The sequence below is a fragment of the Aegilops tauschii genome, chromosome 7 (assembly GCF_002575655.3).
Source record: "Aegilops tauschii subsp. strangulata cultivar AL8/78 chromosome 7, Aet v6.0, whole genome shotgun sequence".
NCBI lineage: Eukaryota > Viridiplantae > Streptophyta > Magnoliopsida > Poales > Poaceae > Aegilops > Aegilops tauschii.
The window spans coordinates 539,780,107-539,804,324 of record NC_053041.3 but is presented as its reverse complement, the minus strand read 5'-3'; the positions used below and the strand labels follow the sequence as shown (position 1 = coordinate 539,804,324).

The window sequence follows — 24,218 nt, the reverse complement described above, 5'->3', positions numbered from 1 at the left end:
TTCGCCCACACACCGTGTGTGGCATGAGCAGGAGGCAGCCCACACTGGCTATGTGTGGGCGAACATTATAATTGCCCATACGTGTGGGCGCAGCTATTTCGTGCCACACGCCCAACAAGTACTACTCATCTCCACCCTGCGCGTGTGGCACGAAGCAAAAATGCCCACACGTCCTGGCGCGGCTACGTTAGGTACCCGCGGGATGACGATTTAGTTGCCGTCCGAGATGGCAGATGTAGTTATCTGGGATGGCAACTGCAGTTGTGAAAGCATGGCAACTCTATCTGTTTTGGTTAACTATAGTTGCCATGTATAATTTATGCTAGTTGCCGCGTGTAATCAAACAATAGTTGCCGTGTGTGATTAACTACTTGCCACATATGGTCAAACAGTAGTTGTCATGTGTGTTTACCTATTTGCCACGTGTGGTCCAACCATAGTTGTCATGTGTGTTTATCTGGTTGCCACATACGCGCAACTGCAGTTGCCGTTTAGCAACGAATCATAGTTGTCATGTGTGTTTACCTATTTGCCACGTGTGGTCCAACCATAGTTGTCATGTGTGTTTATCTGGTTGCCACATACGCGCAACTGCAGTTGCCGTTTAGCAACGAATCATAGTTGTCATGTGTGTTTACCTAGTTGCCACGTACGTGTAACTGCAGTTGCCACCCAGCAACGTACGAGTGTCGTGTGGGCAAAAACAGTTCGCCCACACGCACATGGACTAGGTGGTGGCGGTGTGGGCGAATGCCCACACAGCACAGCTGGCAAACCGCGTGCTGCGGGCGTGTGGGCGAACTCTTCAACACCCACACACCAACCCCGTCCTACGTGGCATAAAAAATCTGGCAAAATATGCCAAGATTCGTGCAAACACAAACGAACGTTGATTCATGCGTGTGGGCGAGATGCAGACACCCATATGTGTGGGCGTTAATATTTCCGTTATTAAAATGCATGGGATAGGGGAAACGTACGATTGGAATGTCATTTTTTGAATCCTATATAAGGTTAGAAAATCATAGAAATTTGGGTCAAAGATTTTATTTTTGAGGGGAAAAGGAATCTATTCCTATGAATCAAACTACTATAAAATCTCACAAAATCCTCCCAAACTCCTGTAGAATTTCTTTGAATCAAAGAGTCCTAATTCTGAATCCCTGCTCTGAAATTTTGCAAAATTTGGTGTCGCTGTTTCCATCACCAACCCCCACCCAGCATCAGCCCATGACCTCCCGCCGACCGCAGTGGGCCGCTGGGGCTGGTGGTGGCGGAGGAGACGGGGACGGCACTGGGGCACAGCCGCCAAGACGATCGGCGGAGCAGCACAAAAGATTTTCATTCATAAACAATTTCCGCACCAGCAGCGAACCACCGCCCCAGAAAAGCGAGCCGCCTTTTCTCCTCGCTTCCTTTTCCCTCCCTCCTCTCCTCTGATCTCGCCGCACCGTGCCGCCGAGGAATAGAGATGGCCGCGCTCCGCCTCCCCGCCCCGCCGACGGCGAGGTGGGCCCCGCCGCCGCCGTCCTCCGCGCGGTGGCAGCACCCCCCGTGCCGGGGCGGCGCCAGGCGTCCCGCGGCGTTGCGGGCCGGCGGGGAGGAGGGCCCGGGCCTGGAGGAGCCGCCGGTGAGGACGCTCCTCATCGACAACTACGACAGCTACACCTACAACATCTTCCAGGAGCTCTCCGTCGTCAACGGCGGTGAGCCACCCCACCAACCCCGCTTGGCCGCTCCCCTCTCGCTCTCACTGAACACTCTCATCTTTGCCTCAATCTAGCTCCGCGACCGACGACGAGTAGTCTCCTTATAGCTTCCCGCAGTGCCCATTTGTTGAATTGAATCGATTGATTGTTGGAGATGTTCTGAACTAGTAGATTGAGAGAGATCACCCCTTTCCTACTGCTTTACTGGACGGTGTCCTTATGGCCGGTCGCCTGAATCTGCAGTGCCGCCTGTGGTGGTGCGCAACGACGAGTGGGCGTGGAGGGATGTTTACAATTGGGTGTACAAGAAGAGGGCCTTTGACAACATCGTGATCTCGCCTGGCCCTGGATCTCCGTCGTGTCCTACCGACATAGGTGAGGGCTATGCACCAATTCTAATTCACTTGCTACTTGCTACGCTTGTATCTGTCAAAGAATGATGTTATATACTTGTGTTGTTTTTTCAGGTGTATGTCTGCGGATACTTTGCGAGTGCGGAGATATACCCATTCTAGGTGTCTGCCTTGGCCACCAGGTGAAACAATAATGTTTGTCCTTGTAAACTTGTTTATGAAGGGAAGTTATGGACGGTGTGGTGTCGTCATGGCCTGAAAATGATACCGTGTTTGATTGTTGCAGGCCTTGGGATTAGTTCATGGCGCTAAGATTGTTCACGCTCCTGAAGCTATACATGGGCGACTTAGGTAAGATGTTGAACTCTTCTTCGCGCTAATGTATACTTCCAGCTTTCTGATAAATGCAAATCCCTATCATGATCGTCAAGTTCTAGCTGCTCTTACGGTTAACACATGGCCTGACACTTAACTTTCCTTAATCAGTGAAATTGAGCATAATGGATGCTACCTCTTTAATCACATCCCATCAGGTATAAACTCTGGATTCAAGGTTAGTGTACCACTGAATTTACCAAACCCTGTACCATTTGTGTTTCAGTCTGTACTTTCCACTTGTGCTGCAAAAAGCATTGTACTTACTGATGCTATTTTCAGGTAGTGCGCTACCATTCACTTGTAATAGAAGCAAGCTCACTGCCTGAGGATCTTGTATCAATAGCATGGACGGCTTCTCCCAAAATGCTATCTTTCCTTGATAGTGATCAGCCTGATAATACTCCCTTCTGGGGATCATTGAATAACTTATCCATAACTGACCCTTCAGAGCGCATTAACAATGGTGAAGTGCCAATTACCATAAACAATACTAGTAAGCCAGACGGCCACAAGATTGTCATGGGCATCAAGCATTCCAGCATGCCTCATTATGGAGTGCAGGTATACTGGCTACTTCTGTTTCATGTTTCCTCTTAAATTGATATTTTTTTCTTCTTATAATTGATTGCCTTTTATTTCAGTTCCATCCAGAGAGTGTTGCTACACATTATGGAAGACAGATTTTTCAAAACTTTAAGAGGATAACAACTGATTTTGGATCACAATCATCGTTGTTTCAGGAAAGAAAGGTTCACAGTATTGGTAAACTGGAAAGCCCTCAAGTACCATACATGACTAAATATTTCCTGCACATACCCTTCATACTCCATCGTAGTTGACTTTCTAATTGTTCGCCAGGTCAATTCTGCAGATCAATGCAATTATGTCCTGAAGGGCTTGTCACACACTGAAGGACTGGAGCTTGGCGATTCTGTTGGGGTTCACATGCTTGCAGAGAGAAATATCAAGAAAAAATATCTACGATTGAGATGGAAGAGGATTGATAACTTCCTCAGCCGCACAAATGGCTCTGAAGACATTTTCTCGGAGCTTTTTGGTCATCAAAATGCTGAAGATACATTTTGGCTGGATAGCTCATCAGTTGATCAGGTGCCAAATCAGCTTACTCTTGATTGATCATCCAGTTACTTTACTGTGTGATTTCATCTGATCTCTGATGTAAGTGGAGCTTGACGAGGATACGATTTTTATGTTATTACAACTAATTAGATGCTCATTTTACATGCAGATTTACTGCATAAACAACAAAAGATGCATAAAACTTATCCATTTACATTTCTTCTAACTCAAGCCTGTTTCAAAAAGAACCTTGCTTTCACTTTAGGAGATGAAATGATCAGAACAAATGTGGGTAATATTTGTCTTAATCTGCGTGAATTAAGTTGGAATCAGTTTGCAGTCAAGTCGATAAATTGGAAATGTATTAACTTCCCCGATCGACGATGCATTTTTCTCTCTGTTTTTTTTGGTTAAATGATCATCATATTTTCGTTCTGAGCTATTGCTTCTTGCAGAACAGGGCACGCTTTTCATTTATGGGTGGTAAGGGTGGACCTTTGTGGAAGCAAATGACATTTCACCTCTCCAATCAAAGGTAGGAAGGCACTCAAAACAGAAGCAAAAATATTTGGTGCATTTTCATGTATCCTAAATGTTCATGTTATCCTGGATTTCTTCCAGGGCCAACTGTGGAGGAACCATTACTATTCGAGGTGCTCATGGATCTGCTGTGAAAAACTCTCTCAAAGATGGCTTCTTGGAATTCCTTCACAAGGTATAAGTTGAAATGGTGCACTTGATGAACCTCACATTATTTTTTGTGATGTCAATATTGTATTCTGCCACTGTATCCAAGTTATTTAGTTCCAATGCTCGCACCGCATATCACAATAATTAAGCAAATGTGAGGCTGCATACACATTATCAAGGAACTAGAAGTGTTCTTTTCTGAAACTGAACGTAAGTGCTTGATTGATATTGGAGACGTGTCAACAAATCCATTTATAGGCATTTGATTATTAGCATTTTTTTTGACCCACAGCATTTGTATTCTCCACCTAATATACTCATGAATTCCCACTATGGTTGATTTGGTATTAAGCTCATGTACTATGACTAGCCCTTGAACTTATCAGCAAAGCAGAATCTTGCTTGTGAGCTCCAATTACTCAATGATTCACATTTTGCAGGAGATCCAGTCCATTAAATACAATGAAGAGGATTTTGAAGGGCTGCCATTTGACTTCCATGGTGGATTTGTTGGATATCTAGGGTAGGTAGATTTGTTATCATGGCTTCATCATATGCTTAGCATTTAACTGTTTTCCTGCCTGCAGTTAGGTTACTTCTTAAGATAGTATGTTCATAGTTTTTTGCGTCACAAAGAATCGCCTCAATCATGTGTCCTCATTCTCATATTTTTCTTCCATGATTTCATTAGTGCTTTTGCATTTTAATCAAGTGCCATAGTATATTTTTTCAAAGTTCTCTTAGCTTTTCTCTGACTCAATTGCTTTCCTTTGAAACCAGGTATGGTCTTAAGGTTGAATGTGATGCATCATCTAACAAAGCTAAATCAAGTACTCCTGATGCATGCTTTTTCTTTGCTGATAACCTTGTGGCAATCGATCACAACAGTGGTGATGTATATATTCTGTCATTATATGACGAATATTCTTTAAGTAACGGAAATGGAATGCACCATAATACAACACATACTTCATGGTTGCTGGAGACTGAGAAGAGGCTTCTCAGGATGGCTGCTATGTCACCAGGACTACCGATTAATGGAAAATCACTCATTGGATCATCCAATGTGAATAAGCAAAGTTTTGTCGTAGAAAAATCAAAGGATCAATACATTAAGGATGTTCGAAGTTGCCTGGATTATATCAGAGACGGAGAAAGCTACGAGTTATGCCTGACCACTCGGATGAGGAGAGGGATAGAGTATATAAATGCTCTTCAACTGTACCTTCAATTGAGAAAGCAAAATCCAGCTCCCTATGCAGCCTGGCTTAACTTCTCCTCAGAAAACCTGAGTATATGCTGCTCTTCTCCTGAACGGTTTCTGCGGCTAGATCAAAATGCAGTTCTGGAGGCAAAACCAATCAAAGGTACTATAGCACGTGGCAGAACACCCGAGGAAGATGAATGCCTACGTTTGCAACTGAAATACAGGCAAGTATATGAAATATACATCTTCTTTTATTTTGCTGATATTTTTAAGCGTCCTTTTGGAGAGGTTACAATTGGGAGACCTAGTTTTTTCCTTTTACCAATTTCCTTTTTATGCACTACTCATAATCACTACAACAAGATTCCTGAATAAGGCCTCTTTTGATTCATATAGGATAGGAATATTATGGGAATAGGAAAACAATAGGAAGTGGGATGTCATGTATCTCAATTCCTATAGGGAAAGAGATGCTGTTTGAATATTTGATGCATATGATAGGAATTTTTCCATTGAGTCTAGGCTATATTTTTTTTCCTTTCAAATGTAAAGGGGTTCGGTTCCTATCCTTCACAGGAATATAAATTCATTCCTACAAACCAAAGGGCTCCAACGGATTTTTTTTCCTACAAAATTCCTGTGAACCAAATGAGACCTAAGTTGTTTCACAATTTTTCTTTTGGATTAAGTTGCTTTGTGAACGATTTCCCTTTTGAGTGCTAAGGAAACAAGTAAATTGTATGACCTTTAATATCAGGTTTTCTCAACAATCTTGCAGAGAAACAAACTACGCCTGCCGAAACTATTTAGTTTATGCATCAGACTATATCACCGTTCTATCATCGAAAACGATATGATTATATGATAATATATGCAGTTCTTTTGTTGCTACAGCCAATAATTGTAAAAAAGATCATCATAATTTAATATGTTTTCCCTTGTGTACTTGGAGGTCTCTCTTAACTATATGAATGCCGTGCTTGCTGATGTTTCTATCCCTATCCTGCTGGTTGTTCAGTATCACTGTTATTTATGTGGCGATTATTATTCCTGCAAACTTCTGAATTGGGGTGTCACAGTGCTGATACTGTTTTTGTTCTGCATTTGTTCAACAGTGAAAAGGATCAGGCTGAGAACTTGATGATTGTTGATCTCTTAAGAAACGACCTGGGCAAGGTCTGTGAGCCCGGAAGCGTGCACGTTCCTCGCCTCATGGACGTCGAGTCATACAAGTCAGTCCACACCATGGTGAGCACCATCCGCGGGACAAAGAAGCCTGACCTAAGCCCCGTCGACTGCATCAAAGCCGCCTTTCCAGGAGGCTCGATGACGGGCGCCCCAAAGGTGAGGTCGATGGAGATCCTCGACGCACTCGAGAGCAGCCCGAGGGGCATCTACTCAGGGTCGATCGGGTTCTTCTCGTACAACCGCACGTTCGACCTGAACATCGTGATCAGGACGGTGGTGCTGCATGATGGGGAGGCCTCGGTGGGGGCGGGCGGGGCGATTGTGGCTCTGTCGGACCCTGAGGCGGAGTATGCCGAGATGATGCTCAAGGCTAGGACACCGACGAGGGTTGTCGAGGAGTGCAGCCAACAGGCCGCGGCGCACAGCAGTCCGGACCGATCGGATTCGGTGCGGACAACTATAAGTTAGAAGACATGTCCCTGCTTCTGAATGAAACTAAACCAACATTGCAAGGTTCAGCATACATCAACCAACAGCCATGGTGGGTTCAGCCTGGCAAGTTCATCATCGCTGCTGCGGACGGCCTTTTGACCGAAGGAGGCTTGAAGGGGAAAAATTTTCCTTTGAGGAAAGCTGAAAGTGAAGACTTGTTTTCTGGGGGAAAGCTGGAAGTGAGGATTTCATATTGGTGGCAATATCGTATACTGCGTAGTGTTAACTAGAATTCACAAACAAATCAAAAGTTGGCATACATTTTTGTTTCCGCCCCTAAGAATTAAAACAGTGATGCTGCGCACTGATGGCTATTCTTTCTTGGAGACGATGATGCACTGATTGTAATGATAAATCGAGCGATAGACCGCTATTTTGCGCAACAGTTGTTGGAGACTTGGACAGAGGAGCACGCGATGCACTTAGAGCATAGATCTGGTCCATCCAGCGGCCCAGTCCTACCCTTATTATTGCAACAAAGCTCGTTCTGCAGAAATATTCAACAGAGATTGTGTTGCAGGTTTTTTTCTTTCGATTCCACCTTTTTGCAACATAGATAATGTTGCGGAAGGACTTCTGCAACATGGATGATCTGCAGAAAAGAGAGGTAGAATGTTGCATGTGGTCCACATCGGTGTGCTTGCTGCAGGCAAGTGTTCGGCGGCGGCGATGCGCACAACGCAGGGAGGCGCGACATGACAAGGAGTTTGGGAGCAATACGGGAGGCGGGAGGTAATGCTATAGATCCATATCCTACGACAAACAAGTTCTCGCAGGAGATTGCAACAAGAGCTCAGTTGCAAAATGCTATAGATAATGCTAGCTGAGCCCACGCAGGACACGCATCACATGGAAGAGACGGCGGACGCTCGTGTGTGACCAGTTGGGTGATTAGAAACGTTTCCCTATTCCTATACCCGATGTTTTTTGAACTCACCCTAAAAACACCTTCCCCTATGATGTTGTCAAGAGCCAACTGCGTGAAACTTCATGTGTAGTCGCGCCACTGCCTTCGCCCGCTTGGCTGCCGGCGATCGTCGCTGACCTGCCCCCTCGCGCCGCTGTCTCCACTACCCATTGGTGCGCAGCACGGGGCTATTATTTGAGCCCGCACCACCGTCTCCCCTTTGGGACGGTCGTAAAGGGTCCGGTTGTAAATACTCTTAACATATTTGCTGATCGGCCCAACACTTTGGAAAGACGAAAATATATATAAAAATATGTATCCAGTATGCCGGTGGTGTTGAGATACTAAATTGCCTATTGCCAGCAGCCGAGTGATTCTAGATTTAAGGATAAGATAAAATGTTACCAGAGGTTGGCTGCGTGTTGTTTCCGTGTTTGGCAAATATGGAACCTAGGTGTCATCTTATACCATTTCTCTTCAGAGTCATCTCATCTACATTTTGAAGGAGTTACCTAGTGTGAGATCATATTGTTCAAGGATGCTCTGCTCATAGATATAACCTATCAACATGTCCCATCGTTCTAGGACAGGAAGAACAACTCTACGGTAGATTCAAGTGCCAAAGAGCTTCTCCATGACTATAAAATTCCCATTGATGGGTGGTTACTGTTTGGGGGCAATGGTGGTTTTTGGGCTGTGTACGTACATGTGCGCGAAGGAGGTGCGTCTCGGGGATGATGTGGTTGGCTGTCGGATATGCGCATGGGAGGGAATATTTGAAGAACCACTTTCGCTGTACCCTTTTCCCTTTGGTTACACACATGACCTACCTTTGAGCTGAGTTTAAGCACGGTTAAGGAGCGAATCTGCAGGGACGTGCCTTCTCCGTGGATCGTACAGATCGAAACGCCAGATTAGCAAATTTTGACTAAACGTCGGCACCAAACACCACTACTTCAGAGCGGTAGCCAGTAGAAAAAGCACACTGCACATGCCAAGCGATCGAATCGGATGCCGGCCGGCGGCGAAGAGAGAATTTGATAATGAGCTAGTCCCCGGGCGGTGCTCAGGTCTTGCGCTCTTGAAAGGCGAGTGTCGGTCGGTTCGCAGAAAATCGGAGGAATTAGCTAGCTAGCTAGGTGATCATGGCGCAAAAGGATGCCGGCGTAGCGGCGGCGAGCGGCGGCCGCAAGGGCAAGCCGCACGCGGTGGTGGTGGTGTACCCGATGCAGGGCCACATCATCCCCGAGACGCACCTCGCGCTGCGGCTGGCGGCGCGGGGCTTCGCCGTGACGGTGGTCACCACGGAGGCCGTGCACGACCAGACGGCGCGCGCGCTCGGCGTCGACCCGGCCGGGCACGACGCCTTCGCCGGCGCGCGCTCGGCGGGGATGGACGTGCGCTGCGAGCTCGTCAGCGACGGCCTCCCCTTGGGGTTCGACCGGTCGCTGCACCACGACGAGTTCCACGGCTCGCTGCTCCACGCGCTCTCCGGCCACGTCGAGGAGCTGCTCGGCCGCGTCGTCGTCGACCCGGCCGCCACGTGCCTCGTCGCCGACACCTTCTTCTCGTGGCCGGCGACCCTGGCCAGGAAGCTCGGCATCCCGTACGTGTCCTTCTGGACGGAGGCCGCGCTCATCTTCAACCTCTACTACCACGTCCACCTGCTCACCGAAAACGGCCACTTCGGATGCAACGGTGAGCACCACACGTATGCTCACGTTTCAATTCAACGTGGCGAAATAGTCTGCCATGGCATCGATTTTGAAGATCCTTTCTGGGACGTGTTGCAGAGCCACGGAAGGACACGATCACGTACATCCCGGGCGTGCCGGCGATCGAGCCGCACGAGCTCATGTCGTACCTCCAGGAGACGGACGCCACCAGCGTGGTGCACCGCATCATCTTCAAGGCGTTCGAGCAGGCGCGCGGCGCCGACTACGTCCTCTGCAACACCGTGGAGGAGCTGGAGCCGTCCACCATCGCCGCGCTCCGCGCCGAGAAGCCCTTCTACGCCGTGGGCCCCATCCTCCCCGCCGGCTTCGCCCGCAGCGCCGTCGCCACCTCCATGTGGGCCGAGTCCGACTGCTCCCACTGGCTGGACGCGCAGCCGCCGGGGTCCGTGCTCTACATCTCCTTCGGTAGCTACGCGCACGTCACCAAGCAGGAGCTGCGCGAGATCGCCGGGGGAGTCCTGGCCAGCGGCGCGAGGTTCCTGTGGGTGATGCGGCCGGGCATCGTGAGCTCCGACGACCCGGACCCGCTGCCCGAGGGGTTCGCGGCGGCGTCCGCCGGGCGTGGGCTGGTGGTGCCGTGGTGCTGCCAGGTGGAGGTGCTCTCCCACGCCGCGGTGGGTGGATTCCTGACGCACTGCGGGTGGAACTCTGTGCTGGAGAGCGTGTGGGCGGGAGTGCCCATGCTGTGCTTCCCTCTGCTCACCGATCAGATCACCAACCGGCGACTCGTCGTGCGGGAGTGGCGCGTCGGCGTGACCATCGGGGATCGTGGCGCTGTGTTTGCCGACGAGGTGAAGGCGAGGATCGAGCGCGTGATGTCCGGAAAAGAGGGGAAGGACCTCGGGGAGGCGGTGAAGAAGGTGAGGGCGACCCTTGAGGCCGCGGCGGCGCACGGCGGGTCATCGCAGCGGAGCTTCGATGAGTTCGTCGACGAGCTAACGCGGCGTTGCGGCGGATGTTAAGCTGCGCCGACCGATCGGCCTGAAGCGCTGCCACCCGCCGTTGGAGAACGAATCTAGTTCAATTTATATTGTGGTCTATGTATAATTGTTCACGAAACTTGGACGTGCCCACATACAATGCTGAGATGTGCGCGTTAAATTTGTGTTCGATTTTTTTTTACATTTTGAAATATTTTTTTTGATGGCAAGAGCATATGCTTCCATATGCTAAAGTGAATTTCCGAGTGGCGTTTTGGCACCTGGGAGCATATGCTCCTGGATTTTAAAATGTGTTTTAAACATATTTTAGAATGTCATAAAATTCTGACAAAATGATTCTCGCATACATTTCAATATTTTATGTGCATACAAACTTGTTTCGTGGAAAACCGACAACTTTTATATCATATGCAAAAGGGACAAAATTTAGTGTTTAAAAAGGCTTTTCACGACACATCTTTTTTTGTCTTTTTTATACAATGCGTATAAAATGTCTGTTTTTCATGAAACTTGGCGTGCGCACATACAGTGATGAGATGTGCACGCCAAATTTGTGTTCGGATTTTTTTTGACATTTTGAAATACAGTATATTTTTCGATGGCAGGAGCATATGCTCCCATGTGCCAAAGTGATTTTATGAATTTTATGACATTTCAAAATTGTTTAAAACCCAGGAGCATATGCTTTCATGTGCCAAAACGCCACTCTCTCTTTGTACTTTGTGGTGTGTATTGTGTAGTACTTAATAGCCATCAAAAGTCAGTTTTTTCTGTCTATATGAAACGCATAACCTTGCCCAGCAAGGCTAGATTAGCTCTTGCCTTAGACCCACACACGCCCTCTATAACACGTTATCAACACGATGCTCTCAAGACCGTCACGAAGTGCAATTACATCATCAAAGAACATTTTATTCACCACATCTATTTCAAATGATAAGATGCTATTTTGATCATTTTTTAATTTACTAGTTAATTGTCCGTGCATTGCAACGGGGCATACATATTACTCCATCCGTTCCTAAATATAAGGTGTATTATTTTTTCAAAAAGTAAAACTTCTCTAACTTTGACCAATTTTTTAGACAAAAATATCAATGTCTAGAACCAAATCATTGTCACTAGATTCACCATGAAATATATTTTTATATTTTACATATTCAGTATTGTAAATATCTATAGATTTTGCTATAAAGTTGGTCAAACATAGACAATGTTTGACTTTTTGAAAAACTAATACAACTTATATTAAGGAACGGAGGGAGCATAACATATTATATTAGTCCTCCCTCTGTTCCTTTATATGAGGTGTGTTTGTTTTCCGATAAAATTTCACAATGTAAGGTGCATTTCTTCTAATTAACCCTTCAGAAAAAGCAAAGTATCTCTCATCTGATTGCATGAATATCTTCTTGTAGAGAAAAAAAGAAAAGTATCTTTATCCCGATTGCGTGCATCTCTTCCTTCCTAGGCTAAATGATTTATTTGCCGATAATCAACTAATTGACCAAGTGTAATTTCGTCATTGATTATCTATAATTATGTTCCTTGATCGCCATGCCGAAAATAATACACCTTACATAAAGAAATGGAGGTAGTACCTTTACACCCACCATATTCTAGATTTTGGTAATATTTGATTTGATTTGAGTATGGCTAGGGGAATACAAGAAAAGCCTTGATTTAGTTTAGGTTTTGGTAAGATTTGATTTAATTTGGGTATGGGCAGGGAAGTCGATGAAAGATTTATCTAAGGTTTGAGGCTTCAGTAAGATTTGTTTTTATTTGACTGAGTTAATGCAGGACATGATTTTCGTAAAATTTGATTAGTAGGACAAGGAAATGAAAGTAACGATTTGGTTTAGATTATTCCAAACAAGGGGAGGGGGCGTGGAGAAGAAAAAGGCAAGGTAGGGGAACCTGCGGAGGAGATGAGGAGAATGCACCAACTCACTTCTTAATAATAGAGATATACTCCATTATTTTATTACTTTCATTTATATTTTACAATTTAGTTTTGCAGTTTAGTATGTCCAATCTTGCCAAACTCGATATCGTGGCTTTGGATATCACTAGTGAGAACCACTAGATGTTGAAATTCACTTGAATCCAATGGGCTTGGTGAAACTGTTAAGAAGTAATCAACTATGGTTAATTAATCTTTGCTTTCCCTCTAACCATGAACGAGTACTATTTGGACTCTATCGACTATATGAAGCGCCCGTTGGAATTATATATACAAGATGATGCCCTCCTCCGCATTATTGCAAAAATTTGCCGTTGATTTTTGGAGTAACATGAACATCTCCAAAGTAGAAGAAAACTTGAATCAATAAAATGTTAGATTTCATATAAAGGCAGTGATTGAAACGAACCATATACCATATGATAAACAATTTGTAATTCGTAACATGAACCATATTCTTTACATGATCTATATCATGTTGCTTGTAGGTGCAGCTTCTCCGGCTACTACGACCTGGATAAATGGTATCTTATTCATTCCAACAGAATAAGAAGGAAGTGAGATGAGTATGTAATTTTAAAATCTCCAAGATCAATCGTTTGGCCAATGTGATGGCCCGTCAGATTGCGAAGTTTAGCTTTGATAATAGAGTGGATGGTGCCCTTGCTAACAATGTTCCGCTCTGCATGGTGAATTTTGGAATGAACGATTGTAATGACTCCTTTATTTAATTAATATATGAGGTGGTTTTCGACCAAAAAGAATGGATGATCACCAGACAGCGAGTTATCGGTATACTAAGGCTTGGACTCAAGTTTGAAAGTTACGAGCACCGGGTCTTTTGTGTTCTTCATATTTGCAATTGCATCCGTATATTTCTTCTGGGCTAGAACATGGAAAACTATTGTTTGCGGAATGAGTTGGCATTCTAGAGAAGATATGTGTGTGTTGTCAATCAGATTAGAAGTGAAATGAATAATGTTAAAAGTGTATACGAAATTGTTTAATTTGTATACGAAAAATTTACAATGCATACAAAAAAATAGAGATCAAAAAAATATTTATAAAATGTTAACCGTTTATTTAAAAAATGTTAAACATGTATAAAAAATATTCCTTATATATACAATTTTTTTAGATATGTGCTAAAAATAAATAAAATGAAATCTGAAGGAAAATTATGGAACAAAGAAAAAAGAAATAAAACCGAAGATAACCAGAGAAACACGAAGATAACCGGTGGAAACAGTAAAAAAGATAAAAACCCAGAGAGAAAAAACTTGCCCTGCAGCTACATTACTGGGCCGACCTAGTAGAGCCACGCCAAGGGGAGCGAGAGATAGCTCCCATGTGAGAAGTAGGCCCAAATAATATCCACCCGCACACAGAACTGCTGGGGTGGGCCAGGCCCGTCACGAGAATGAATTAAAATCCGTCCACCCGCGACCGCGAGTGCACCAGCACGACTCGCCACGACGTACTCCTTCGAGCACGACCAAGCCAGCGACACCCGGGGACGGGGGATCGGACATTGGACAGAGAAGCCGGCTCGCCGCTCGCCGGCCAGCCGCCGACACGTATCCGCCCGGCCGCGCATCGGCAGCGGGATGGGCACGGCTTCGATGCAGAAGAGCTGGCGCAAGGCGTGCGGCGCCATCAAGGACTCCACCACCGTCAGCCTCGCCAAGGTCAACAGCGGCCGCGACCACCTCAAGGATCTCGACGTCGCCGTCGTCAAGGCCACCAGCCACGTCGAGCGGCCGCCCAAGGACCGACACCTCGCCAGTGAGATCGCCTCTCCTCTCTCTCCTCTCGATCGTCCCCCGCATACCCGCGACACGTATGTTCTGACCAGTCACCTGCGCCGCGGGCGTCGTCGCCGTCGCTGCAGAGATCGTCAGCGCCCGGTCGCGCACGGAGGTCTCCCACTGCGTCCACGCGCTCGCCAGGCGCCTCTCCAACACCAGCAACTGGGTGGTACGCACGCCGGCACCACGACGTCGACGCCATTGACAATCCGGACACTCGCATTGATGGACGGATCGTGCTCCCGCAGGTGGCTCTGAAGGCGCTGGTGGTGATCCACAGGGCGCTGCGGGAGGGCGACGGCGGCGCGTTCAGGGAGGAGCTGCTGAGCCACGGGCGGCGCCGGGGCCACGCGCTGCAGATGTCCAGCTTCAAGGACGACTCGGGCCACCTGGCCTGGGACTGCTCCGCGTGGGTGCGCACCTACGCGCTCTTCCTCGAGGAGCGGCTCGAGTGCTTCGCGGTGCTGCGGTACGACGTGGAGGCGGAGCGGCTCAGAGCCCCGGCGCCGGCGGCGGAGGGGCAGACGCCTCACACCAAGGCGCAGGGCAGGACGAGGGGCCTCGGCAAGGACGACCTCCTCGAGCAGCTCCCCGCTCTGCAGCAGCTGCTCTTCCGGCTCGTCGGCTGCCAGGTGAGGTTCAGACCATCGTCGTGTTACTGACTGCACATTTTGCACATACAGTTTCTGCAAACATTCGTGCCCAAATTTTACTGCAGCCTGAAGGAGCGGCGTTCGGGAACTACCTCATACAGTACGCCTTAGCTCTGGTGCTGAAGGAGAGCTTCAAGATCTACTGCGCCGTCAACGATGGCATCATCAACCTCGTGGACGTGGTGCGTCTTCCTGCGATCTCTGAAATTTTCTCTTCTCCTCCATCGTTGAGCTCTGACCGGATGACGGCCTTGCGCAGTTCTTCGACATGAGCAAGCTCGATGCGATCAAAGCCCAGGACATCTACAGAAGAACAGGAACTCTGGTACGTGTACTTATTATGAGACCAGCGTTTCTTCTGCATTTTCCCCTGTGGAATTAACTGTTTTTTGCGAATTGATGGTGCTTGGAATGCTAGGCGAAGAGCCTGTCTGAATTCTACGAGCTCTGCAGGGGTTTGGAACTCGCCAGGAACTTCCAGTTTCCAGTTCTCAGAGAGGCAGATACCTACACTCACTTAATTCAGCATTTCATTTGTTTCACTTCAGTTCAAGGAAGTACTCCTTCAGGAGTATGTTTTGATGCTGAGATGATTTTATTTTCCCTGTGTTTTGTTTTCTTCAGCCACCGGCGTCGTTTCTTGTGACGATGGAAGAGTACATCAGAGAAGCTCCCAGAGCTGGCCACGTTGCAAATAAGACCATTGTGAGTCATTAAGCTTAAGAAAGGTTCAATAGATTTTTGAAAAATGTCACGTTGCAAATAAGACCATTGTGAGTCATCAGAGAAGTTCCCGGAGCTATTATTTCAGTAGTCTTTTCTCTGATCTCAAAAGTGCCTACTGCTTATGAGCTAAAAAAGGTTCTCAGCTTCAGTTACCACTGAAACGAACAAAATGCCAGTTACATTGTCGTTTGAACTTGACTAACATCCTGCTAACATTCAAGTTCATACTGGCCGCGAATTCGTGTGTCCTGATCTTTTCTTTTACTGAAACATAATTATTTCGGGACCGACTGAAAATTCTGGAATTCCGGTGAAATTCACTGGCTTTGGAACCAAATTGGTAGGAATATCGGCAGCTGGATCCTACTGCAGACCAAGAAGAACAGCCACCGCCTGAACCGCCGCGCGAGGCCACGACCAAAGAACCTGCAGTGGAGGAACCGATGCCGGAGCCCGAAGAGGAACCCCACTCTGCACCTGAGCTCAACGATGAACCGCAACCTACCACCACCACTGACGATTTCGATTTACTGGTAAGCTGCCAATGTCTGTCATTGCATTATACAGCCCTGATGTTTAGCCAACTGTTATCTGCCGGTGTGTGTGTGTGCAGGGTTTACATGAGGTGAGCTCTGCTGCCGCTGAGCTCGAGGAGAGCAACGCACTGGCCCTGGCCATTGTAGCGCCAGGTAACAAGCATGTTCCATGCAGCTGGGCTCTCATCTTCCTCGCTCCACTTCCCAGCTCCTCCCTGCTCGTCGTCCCATGGATTCAGCTCAACAGCCGCTGACTCACTCTGCTCCATTCCTCTGTGGCTCAGGTGGTAGCAGCGACGCGTCTGCGTCTGCTGCCGTTGACATGGCTGGATCTTCGGGCTGGGAGCTGGCGTTGGTCGCGGCACGGACCGACATCAGCAACCGATCGACAGAGATGAAACTGGTACTACGCAAAGAGCAGAACCCCGTGCGGCAGTACCATCCATTGATCCATGTGAACTGCCCCCATATTTCTGTAACTCTGTTCTCACTTGCATTGCCGTCGTTGATGCTTTCTTGCAGGCCGGGGGCTTCGACGGCCTGCTGCTCGACAGCTTGTACGAGGACGCGGCGAGGAGGCAGCAGCCGCAGGCCACCTACGCGGACCCCGCCGGGGACCCGTTCGCCGCCTCGACGAGCGTCGCGCCGCCGACCGACGTGCAGATGTCGATGATGGCGCAACAGCAGCAGGAGATGTTTGGGATGCCGCTGCCGTTTCAGCATGCCGGTGCCGGTGCTTCTGGGTCTCAGGCCAATCCGTTCGGTGACGCGTACTCTGCTATGTTACCCCAGGGGCAGGGGCAGGGGCAGGGCACGCCCTTCCATGGCCACGGGAGCGGCAGCTTGATCTGAGCATGTATGTTTGTTTTGTGTAGAAGAAGTAGCAGCATCCGGTAGCTCTGGTTTTAATTGACTAGAATCATTCTGGCTGTGCGCCATGGGATCGATACAGATGATGAATCTTATCTTTTTTATCTTCTGACAAACCACACCTCTACATTCGTACATATAAACATCACTACATCAGCAGCGCTGTTTTCATCTTCTGCCTCCAATACAGCAACATACGTAGTACATAGTTTTTTTTAAGGGGACCCGACCTCTATCCCAACAAAAAGTTACAAAGACATTTAGGATGCACACAACCCGAAAAAAAAGAGAAAGAAATGAAAAAAATGGCCGCGCCAAAGTGATCAACTCCTCTCAACATCGGCACACAACCACCATCAAAGACAGCACCCGAAAAACATAAAAGGCCTCCAAAAGCGACGCCTTCAAAAGAGAAACAGTGCACAAGCGTCGTCGTCGCCCGATCCAAGATTATAGGTTTTCACCTTGGAGAAAGACCGAGCTCTCAAAACAATACCTTCAACAAGGTAATTACCAGGCACATCCAATGAAGGACAGACCTTAAGTTTTCACCCTGAAAGTCACAACTCGGCACCCGAGGAGCATCACCAAAAATGAAATCCTCCTGTGCTGCCGCCCCCACTTGACACTGCTGCTACTGAAAGTTATCAAACATCTGGCTGACTCCATCGCCTATAAGGCCCCATCCGCCTTACTGATCCTCCGATCTTAGCCATCAAGATTTTCTCCGCTGCTGTCTGTGCCATGGAAATCGAGATGCCGACATGTTCCATGGTGTCGACAAACGACAGAGCTTCGCGACGCGCCCTCCTGGAGCCACGTAGGCTGATATGGACGTGCACGACCGGATACTATCCGGTCCAGATATCCTTGGGCAAGATCTCCGGCAGTAGTTCCGGAACACGTCAACAGTCAAATCGAAGAGGATCGATCATGGAGATAAATGCCGTGATGCGACAAGAGTACAAGGACCGCCACCACAGTGCTGCCTCCATCATGTTGACGCCATCGCCGCCACGATGGAGGACACCGGCCCTCGCTGCTCACAACCCGCGACTCCAAGCGCCAGATCGGACGGAACTGGCACCATCCACCCCGCCATCACGCCGCGCCAGCCCATCCCGCCACCTTTGCCACACAGCCACCACCGCGTCCACGCACCACCGCGCCCAAGGCCCGGCCATTCGAGACGCCGCCGCAACGCCCTGCGGGAGCGCCGCGCTCCACGCCCGCTCGCCACGTCCCGCGCCGTAGCCACCAGGGGAGGAGGGATAAGAGCCCCGCCGCCGCCGACGCCAAACTGGGCTTCGCCCGGCGGCGCCCTCCGGCGGCGGCGGCGAGGGAAGTGGGAGGCGGGGAGGAGGTGCGGGAGCAACCTGGGCGATCTCGTATCCTAGTTAAGTCTCAAGAAATAGCAGAGCATTCATATGTAATAGCAGAGCATTCATATGAAATAGCAGAGCATTCATAGGTATCAAGATTATTCCACCAGTAAACATACTTCACCGTTACCATACATGACATCTTTCGGTTTCACTAAAAAATACTGTATTGATCATCTTCCTCCTGAAAGATAAGTCATGGTCGTGGCTACAGAGTTGGATGAACTGATATATTGATCAAAGCCTTCATCTCTTCCTGGAAAACTCGGTGGGAAATCTGGGAGCAGCGCATCCTTTCCAAGGTATTGCATAATTAGGCGCATGCTTGGCCTAGCACTTGATATCGAGTGTGAGCATAGAAGGCCAAGCTTTAATACTAACTCCACCTCCTCCGTTATATAATCTTCCAGTCTTGGGTCTACTGTTGCAAGGATTGCATCGCGTTCCCATGCATGGCGCACACAATCTTTTAGTAACAGCTGCTCACCAGAATAGCTCACTCCTATCGGATGCCTCCCGCAAGCAACCTCCAACATGAACACACCAAACGCAAACACATCAGTCGCCTTGGTTGCCCTCCCAAGCATGGCCAGCTCAGGAGCAATGTACCCTCGTGTGCCGGCAATGTTTGTGACGTGGGCTCCTGTTCCATTTTCGTGGTTGTGCAACCTTGCAAGGCCGAAATCACCAAGTCTTGCATTCATTTCGCCGTCGAGTAGCACGTTGCTTGTCTTGATGTCTCGATGGATGACAACTTTCTCCCAATCCTAATGGAGGTAGAAGAGACCAGATGCGATGCCCTTGATAATGTTAAATCTGTAAACCCAGTCTAGGTCTTGCCTATCTTGACCGTGCAAAAATCTATCAAGGCTACCATTTGGCATGTAATCATAAACTAGAAGCAGCTCATTTCGATGACGAGAATAGCCGAGCAACTGAACAAGGTTGCGATGGCGGAGGTGACCAAGGATCATAATCTCAGATATGAACTCCTTCATCCCCTGCCTGGACTCTGGTGAAACTCGCTTGGTTGCAACATTTTGTTTCGAGGTTTGTAGCATCCCTTTATACACCTTTCCAAATCCCCCCTCCCCTAGTAGCATTGCATCACTGAATCCTTTTGTTGCACTGACTAGCTCTTTATATGTGAAAGATGGTGGACCAACCTCGATTTCCCACTCAAAATTATTCCTTGCCTTCTTTCTAAGAGCATAAAGAACAGCACAAATAAGAAGCACAATCACTGTTGATATTGTGACAACCAGTACAATAATGGCCCTAGGGATATGCGAGCGAGTCTGTGGTTTCGGCCTAACATCTTCTATAACTTGAGACAAAGATGTGTAGTTCAGTGGTTGAGCCTTCCCAGTTGTATTGAAACTCCAACCAATAATGTAGTGCCTAGACTTAAGGAGGCCGGTTGAAGATGAAAACCCAACATAGAATGAGTTGTTTGCCAACACAGATGTAAGATTGACAGTGCTTGATAGTAGTGGACGTTGAGGCTTATGCTCTAAATAAGGTGCTAAGCTGACACTAAGGTTGTGTGAGGTGCCATCATAATCCACCCATACTTGCATTGGTTGACCACTAGCAAGCTTCAAGGGAGAGAACATACCATTTGATGCGTAGTAACCAGCTGTGTGGGAATTGATAGACACCATGCTGTTTACATCAATCCCAACATGGTTTTCATCAATATAAGAAAATTGGGGATTCTTGATGGTATCAAGCTCAACAGCAAATAGTTGATTTGTGCCATTACCACGGCTCTTCATGTTGGTCAGGCCCAAGTACGGACCCGGGTGGGCATCGAACACAAATCCCACCGTGGATGAAAGTGCAAAGGCAAGCCCATGCGCACTCACCCCATCCTTGCTATCCGGAGGGATGATGAGGAACACAAAGGTTGTCGAGAAAGAGGTAATATAGCCAAATGAGCGCCTAGAGAAAGCCCGTCCACTCCTCTGAGGATCGCTGTTGGTCAGCATAAGTGCTCCGCTTGTGATAGAAGCCACACCATCAAGCCGGAGCATGCCCAAAGGGATGCCATCACCGTATCTAAAGCCATCTTCACCAATGGCATAGGGCTTGAACATAGGGATGATGAAGAGGAGAAAGAGTACAAGGAAGCATGGCAACATAATGAAGCAAAACACCTTCCTCTCAGCTGTGATATCTTTGATGAAGCAAGTACCAAAGAACAAACATGCCAAATATATAGTGCAAGCGTTCTCTCTCTCTCTCTCTCTCTCTCTCTCTCTCCACTTCCTCATGCCATACATAATACTAGGTCATACCTAATGCTGAAGAAAACAAGGTCAAATTGGAAAAGATAAAGAAAAAGAAGGTCCATTGAGCAGGTAGAAACATGCACCTCCTCGTATGGAAGCAATCTAGCTAACTATAGAAACATGCACCTCGTATGGAGTAATATATGCAACGTTGACTGACTTCCGAAACATAAGTCACACGGCGAAAAACATGACCTACTTTTAACAAGTCAAGTTCCGTTTTGTGGAAGCAGCTCCTCCTCGGGCGTACCTCGAGGCACGTCATGCTGCCATGGAATTACAATTCATCGTTGTTACCATATGTCCATATCCAATGTTTGCAGCAACGTCAGTGCGACAAGCACATACATCATACTGAAGAAAAAGTAGCCAAATTTTAAAACGAAAATAAGAAAAAGAAGGGCGTTCGACAGGTACATGCAACCTATATTTATTTTCCTGACCATAGGTGGAGTATTTTGTATCATGTCTGTGTGTCGTCATTGCCGAGACGAACATATTGATCCATCAGAGATCAGACCCACCGAACGAATCTATTTATATACTGTATTTGATTAGTGAATGTGGAAACAGTCAAATTCAGACACATAAGAGTTAATAAAAGCTTTCTTTATCAAGAATAAAAAGGTTGAAGGATCATTGAGTTCATATCCACGTTGTTCTACTCGTGAGCTTACGACATGACCAACGTACTGTTGAGTATGGTAATTATTAAAAAACATAGGATAGACCAAAACTTATTCTAGCTTGTCGTGTACTCCATGATGGTTATATACTTCTACATATATGTTCACGAGGCTCAATCAATACAACAACAATTTATAATTTTCATCAATTCCCTCTCTATTCTCCTCACATGGTATTAGCCTAACTGATCCAAACCCTAGCTGCCGCTTCCGCTCCACGCTGCCCCCGGGGCGGTCGGTCTCCATGATCACCGCCAGAGGCCACGTCGCCCTTACCTAGGGATCGTCCGTCGGTTGTGTTGACCGACTGCCCTAGAGAGTCTTTTCTCCCGATCTTTTGACCCGGCTTTTATCTCTCTCTCGCTGATCGATTTGATCGTTTTTTTGGTTTTTCGATTTAAGATCGGTTTACGCGGTCCGTGCTGCCGCCCCGAGGTCTTCCCCATCGTCGCCCCGACCCGCGCGCTGCCACTGCGTCGTTCCTTTGGGCCGTAGCATCGTGGCACGCGGTCCACTTCGCCGTGCACGCGCGTTGACTTCTGTGTGGTATGCGTCGCGCCGCACGCGGGACGCCACCGTCCACGCCGGTCTTCGTCACGCTATCAGGTTCTTCCTCGCCCACTTCAAGCACCTCTGCTGCGCTCCTAACCTAGCCGTTGCCGCCGCCGCCGCTCTTCTTCCCGGTCCATGGCGACTACCTCGACACTGGCCACCCCGACTCGACATCAACCACGGCGTCCCTCACACGGCTACCTCGACCACGGCTACACCACCCTATGCTCTCGGCTACCTCGACATCGGCATAATGGGCTACCACCTTGCTTGAGCAACCTCGTCGGTTTTCACTCGAGCCACAACTTCCGCGATGCATCGACTGTTACAACTGCAGGGGGATATCCGTCGGCTTAACTTTGGATTATTATCATTTAACTTGTCTTGTACTCCAAGATAGTCATGTAACTCATATATATAATATGTAGTAAACCAATTACCATGTAGTAAATCTAAACAGGCCAACAGTAAAATAATTACCGTGTAGTAAAGTTTAAGTAATATGTATCACTTTTGTGGTCGATGTTACTTTGGGGCTACTAACAGATGGCTTAAACCCAATAGTAACACTATTACTACAAGATATGCCATCGTAAACTAGTATCCAAATTACTAGATGTATAGCCGTCGTAAACTAATTACCATTCAATACGCTTGTCTCTAAAATAAGAAAAAAGAAAATGGTGACCGGACTAGCAATCTACTCCCTCCGTTCCATAATATAAGAGCGTTTTTAATACTAGTGTAGTGTCAAAAACACTTTTATATTATGAGACGGAGGGAGTAGTTTTTATTATTTATTAACCGGACGGTGGCTAGATAGTAATCCAGTTAATGCTATTACTATATTTCCCATGTTTCATTACTATGCATATACATACAAGTACTACTTATGTTACGACAGAGAACCTAAACGGTGGCTGGGCGAGAACCTGTGCGTGAGCTAGTAACCAAATTAATACTATTACTATATTTTTCATAGCACTTTACTGGCAGGTGGAAGAAAATAGCGATTAAGCCAGCACGCATGTGCGACTTGGCCGAGCGGTGTGCGGCGGAGCGCATTATTAGAGATCTGCGCTCGCGCTTACTTTAGGGCACGCATGTGTGTGTGTATATATATATATATATATATATATATATATATATATATATATATATATATATTCACGAGGCTCAAGCAATACAACAACAATCCAACACATCCCTCTTTATTCCCTCTAACATGTATGTCTTGCTCAATGGGTAAGGGCGCGTTTGGTTGCCCGCATGCAGCCCAACCAGGCCCGCGCCGGATGTGCGTGGCCTGTTTGGTTGCCTGGGCTGCATGCGTTTTGTGGCCCGCATGAAACTTAAAGCAGGCCTGAGCCTGGCCCGGCGGAAACTGCCGAATCGGCAGTTTCTCGCGAGCCTGGCTTGGCGCGGCCACGCGTGCGAGGGGGTTGCAAGCCTCGGGCATCGCAGGAGATGGAGGGGACGTCTCATAACTTCTGCCCACTCTCCTGTCACCGCCCCGCCCGCACTGTTCCCACCGCTCCCTGTCTGCCTCACCGCCCCTCCCTCTCCTCTCCTCCGATGGCTCTGCCTCGCCCACCATCGTGCCGTCCTCTGACCCCCGTCGACCAGCGCATCGCCAGCATCCAGGAGCGTTGGGTGGCCGGGCTGCAGAACTCGGGCAGGGACCTGGCATCGGCGCTGCGAGCGCCGTCCCCCATCTGCTGCCGGCCACCACGAGCGCCGGCCAATGCGGTGCCGGTCGTGCCTGCTCCGCCGCCGATTCCGGACCTCGTGGTCCTGGGCTCAGCGCCGGCCCCGTCCACGGAGCCTCCGCTTCTTGGGACCCCATTGGGCGGGTGGGGTTTTCTTGACCCCCGTCCAAGGGTTTTCTCCCGTCGGCGCGCCGTCCTCCTCGACCTCCGGCGTGGCCATGAGCACGGTGCCGATGCCGCAGGCCCTAGCCAGGGCCGGCTCCTCCTCTGCTCCGCCACCTCTCTCCTTCTCGCCGGGGTTTTAGCCCCGACCTCGGTTCGCTGCGACTGCGCGTGCTCCGGTGATTCAAACCCC

The 24,218-nt window shown here is 48.1% G+C and overlaps 4 protein-coding genes across 8 annotated transcripts; 3 read left to right on the top strand and 1 right to left on the bottom strand.

Annotated features, from left to right (window-relative positions):
• The first annotated feature begins 1,364 nt into the window (after positions 1-1,364).
• LOC109734131 (probable aminodeoxychorismate synthase, chloroplastic) lies at positions 1,365-7,480 on the top strand. 5 transcript variants are annotated; one of them, XM_020293354.4, is made up of 13 exons: positions 1,365-1,706; positions 1,953-2,084; positions 2,177-2,244; positions 2,349-2,413; positions 2,549-2,615; positions 2,720-3,001; positions 3,082-3,189; positions 3,299-3,550; positions 3,976-4,055; positions 4,142-4,235; positions 4,651-4,733; positions 4,991-5,641; positions 6,533-7,480. In XM_020293354.4, exons 1-13 carry the CDS (start codon positions 1,472-1,474, stop codon positions 7,071-7,073), a joined length of 2,658 nt encoding a protein of 885 aa, XP_020148943.1. In that variant the 5' UTR covers positions 1,365-1,471; the 3' UTR covers positions 7,074-7,480. The 5 variants fall into 5 exon arrangements, with proteins under 5 accessions (XP_020148943.1, XP_020148944.1, XP_020148942.1 ...); XM_020293355.4 differs by having other exon boundaries at positions 3,082-3,202; positions 3,312-3,550; XM_020293353.4 differs by having other exon boundaries at positions 1,370-1,706; positions 3,082-3,222.
• Positions 7,481-8,859: 1,379 nt separating this feature from the next.
• Positions 8,860-10,916, top strand: LOC109734130 (UDP-glycosyltransferase 86A2). The gene is made up of 2 exons (XM_020293352.4): positions 8,860-9,702; positions 9,798-10,916. The coding sequence occupies exons 1-2, from the start codon at positions 9,150-9,152 to the stop codon at positions 10,700-10,702; spliced, it is 1,458 nt and encodes a 485-aa protein (XP_020148941.1). The 5' UTR covers positions 8,860-9,149; the 3' UTR covers positions 10,703-10,916.
• Positions 10,917-14,133: 3,217 nt separating this feature from the next.
• LOC109734127 (putative clathrin assembly protein At5g57200) lies at positions 14,134-17,656 on the top strand. Its single transcript, XM_045231852.1, has 11 exons — positions 14,134-14,432; positions 14,539-14,624; positions 14,704-15,087; positions 15,174-15,290; positions 15,368-15,433; positions 15,527-15,607; positions 15,733-15,813; positions 16,179-16,367; positions 16,448-16,523; positions 16,655-16,773; positions 16,893-17,656. Exons 1-11 carry the CDS (start codon positions 14,255-14,257, stop codon positions 17,220-17,222), a joined length of 1,707 nt encoding a protein of 568 aa, XP_045087787.1. The 5' UTR covers positions 14,134-14,254; the 3' UTR covers positions 17,223-17,656.
• A 1,139-nt stretch (positions 17,657-18,795) lies between these two features.
• LOC109734137 (L-type lectin-domain containing receptor kinase SIT2-like) lies at positions 18,796-21,181 on the bottom strand. The gene is made up of 3 exons (XM_073502893.1): positions 21,167-21,181; positions 19,789-20,712; positions 18,796-19,389 (listed from the first exon to the last, which is right to left on the bottom strand). Exons 1-3 carry the CDS (start codon positions 21,179-21,181, stop codon positions 18,796-18,798), a joined length of 1,533 nt encoding a protein of 510 aa, XP_073358994.1.
• Between the last annotated feature and the right edge of the window lie 3,037 nt (positions 21,182-24,218).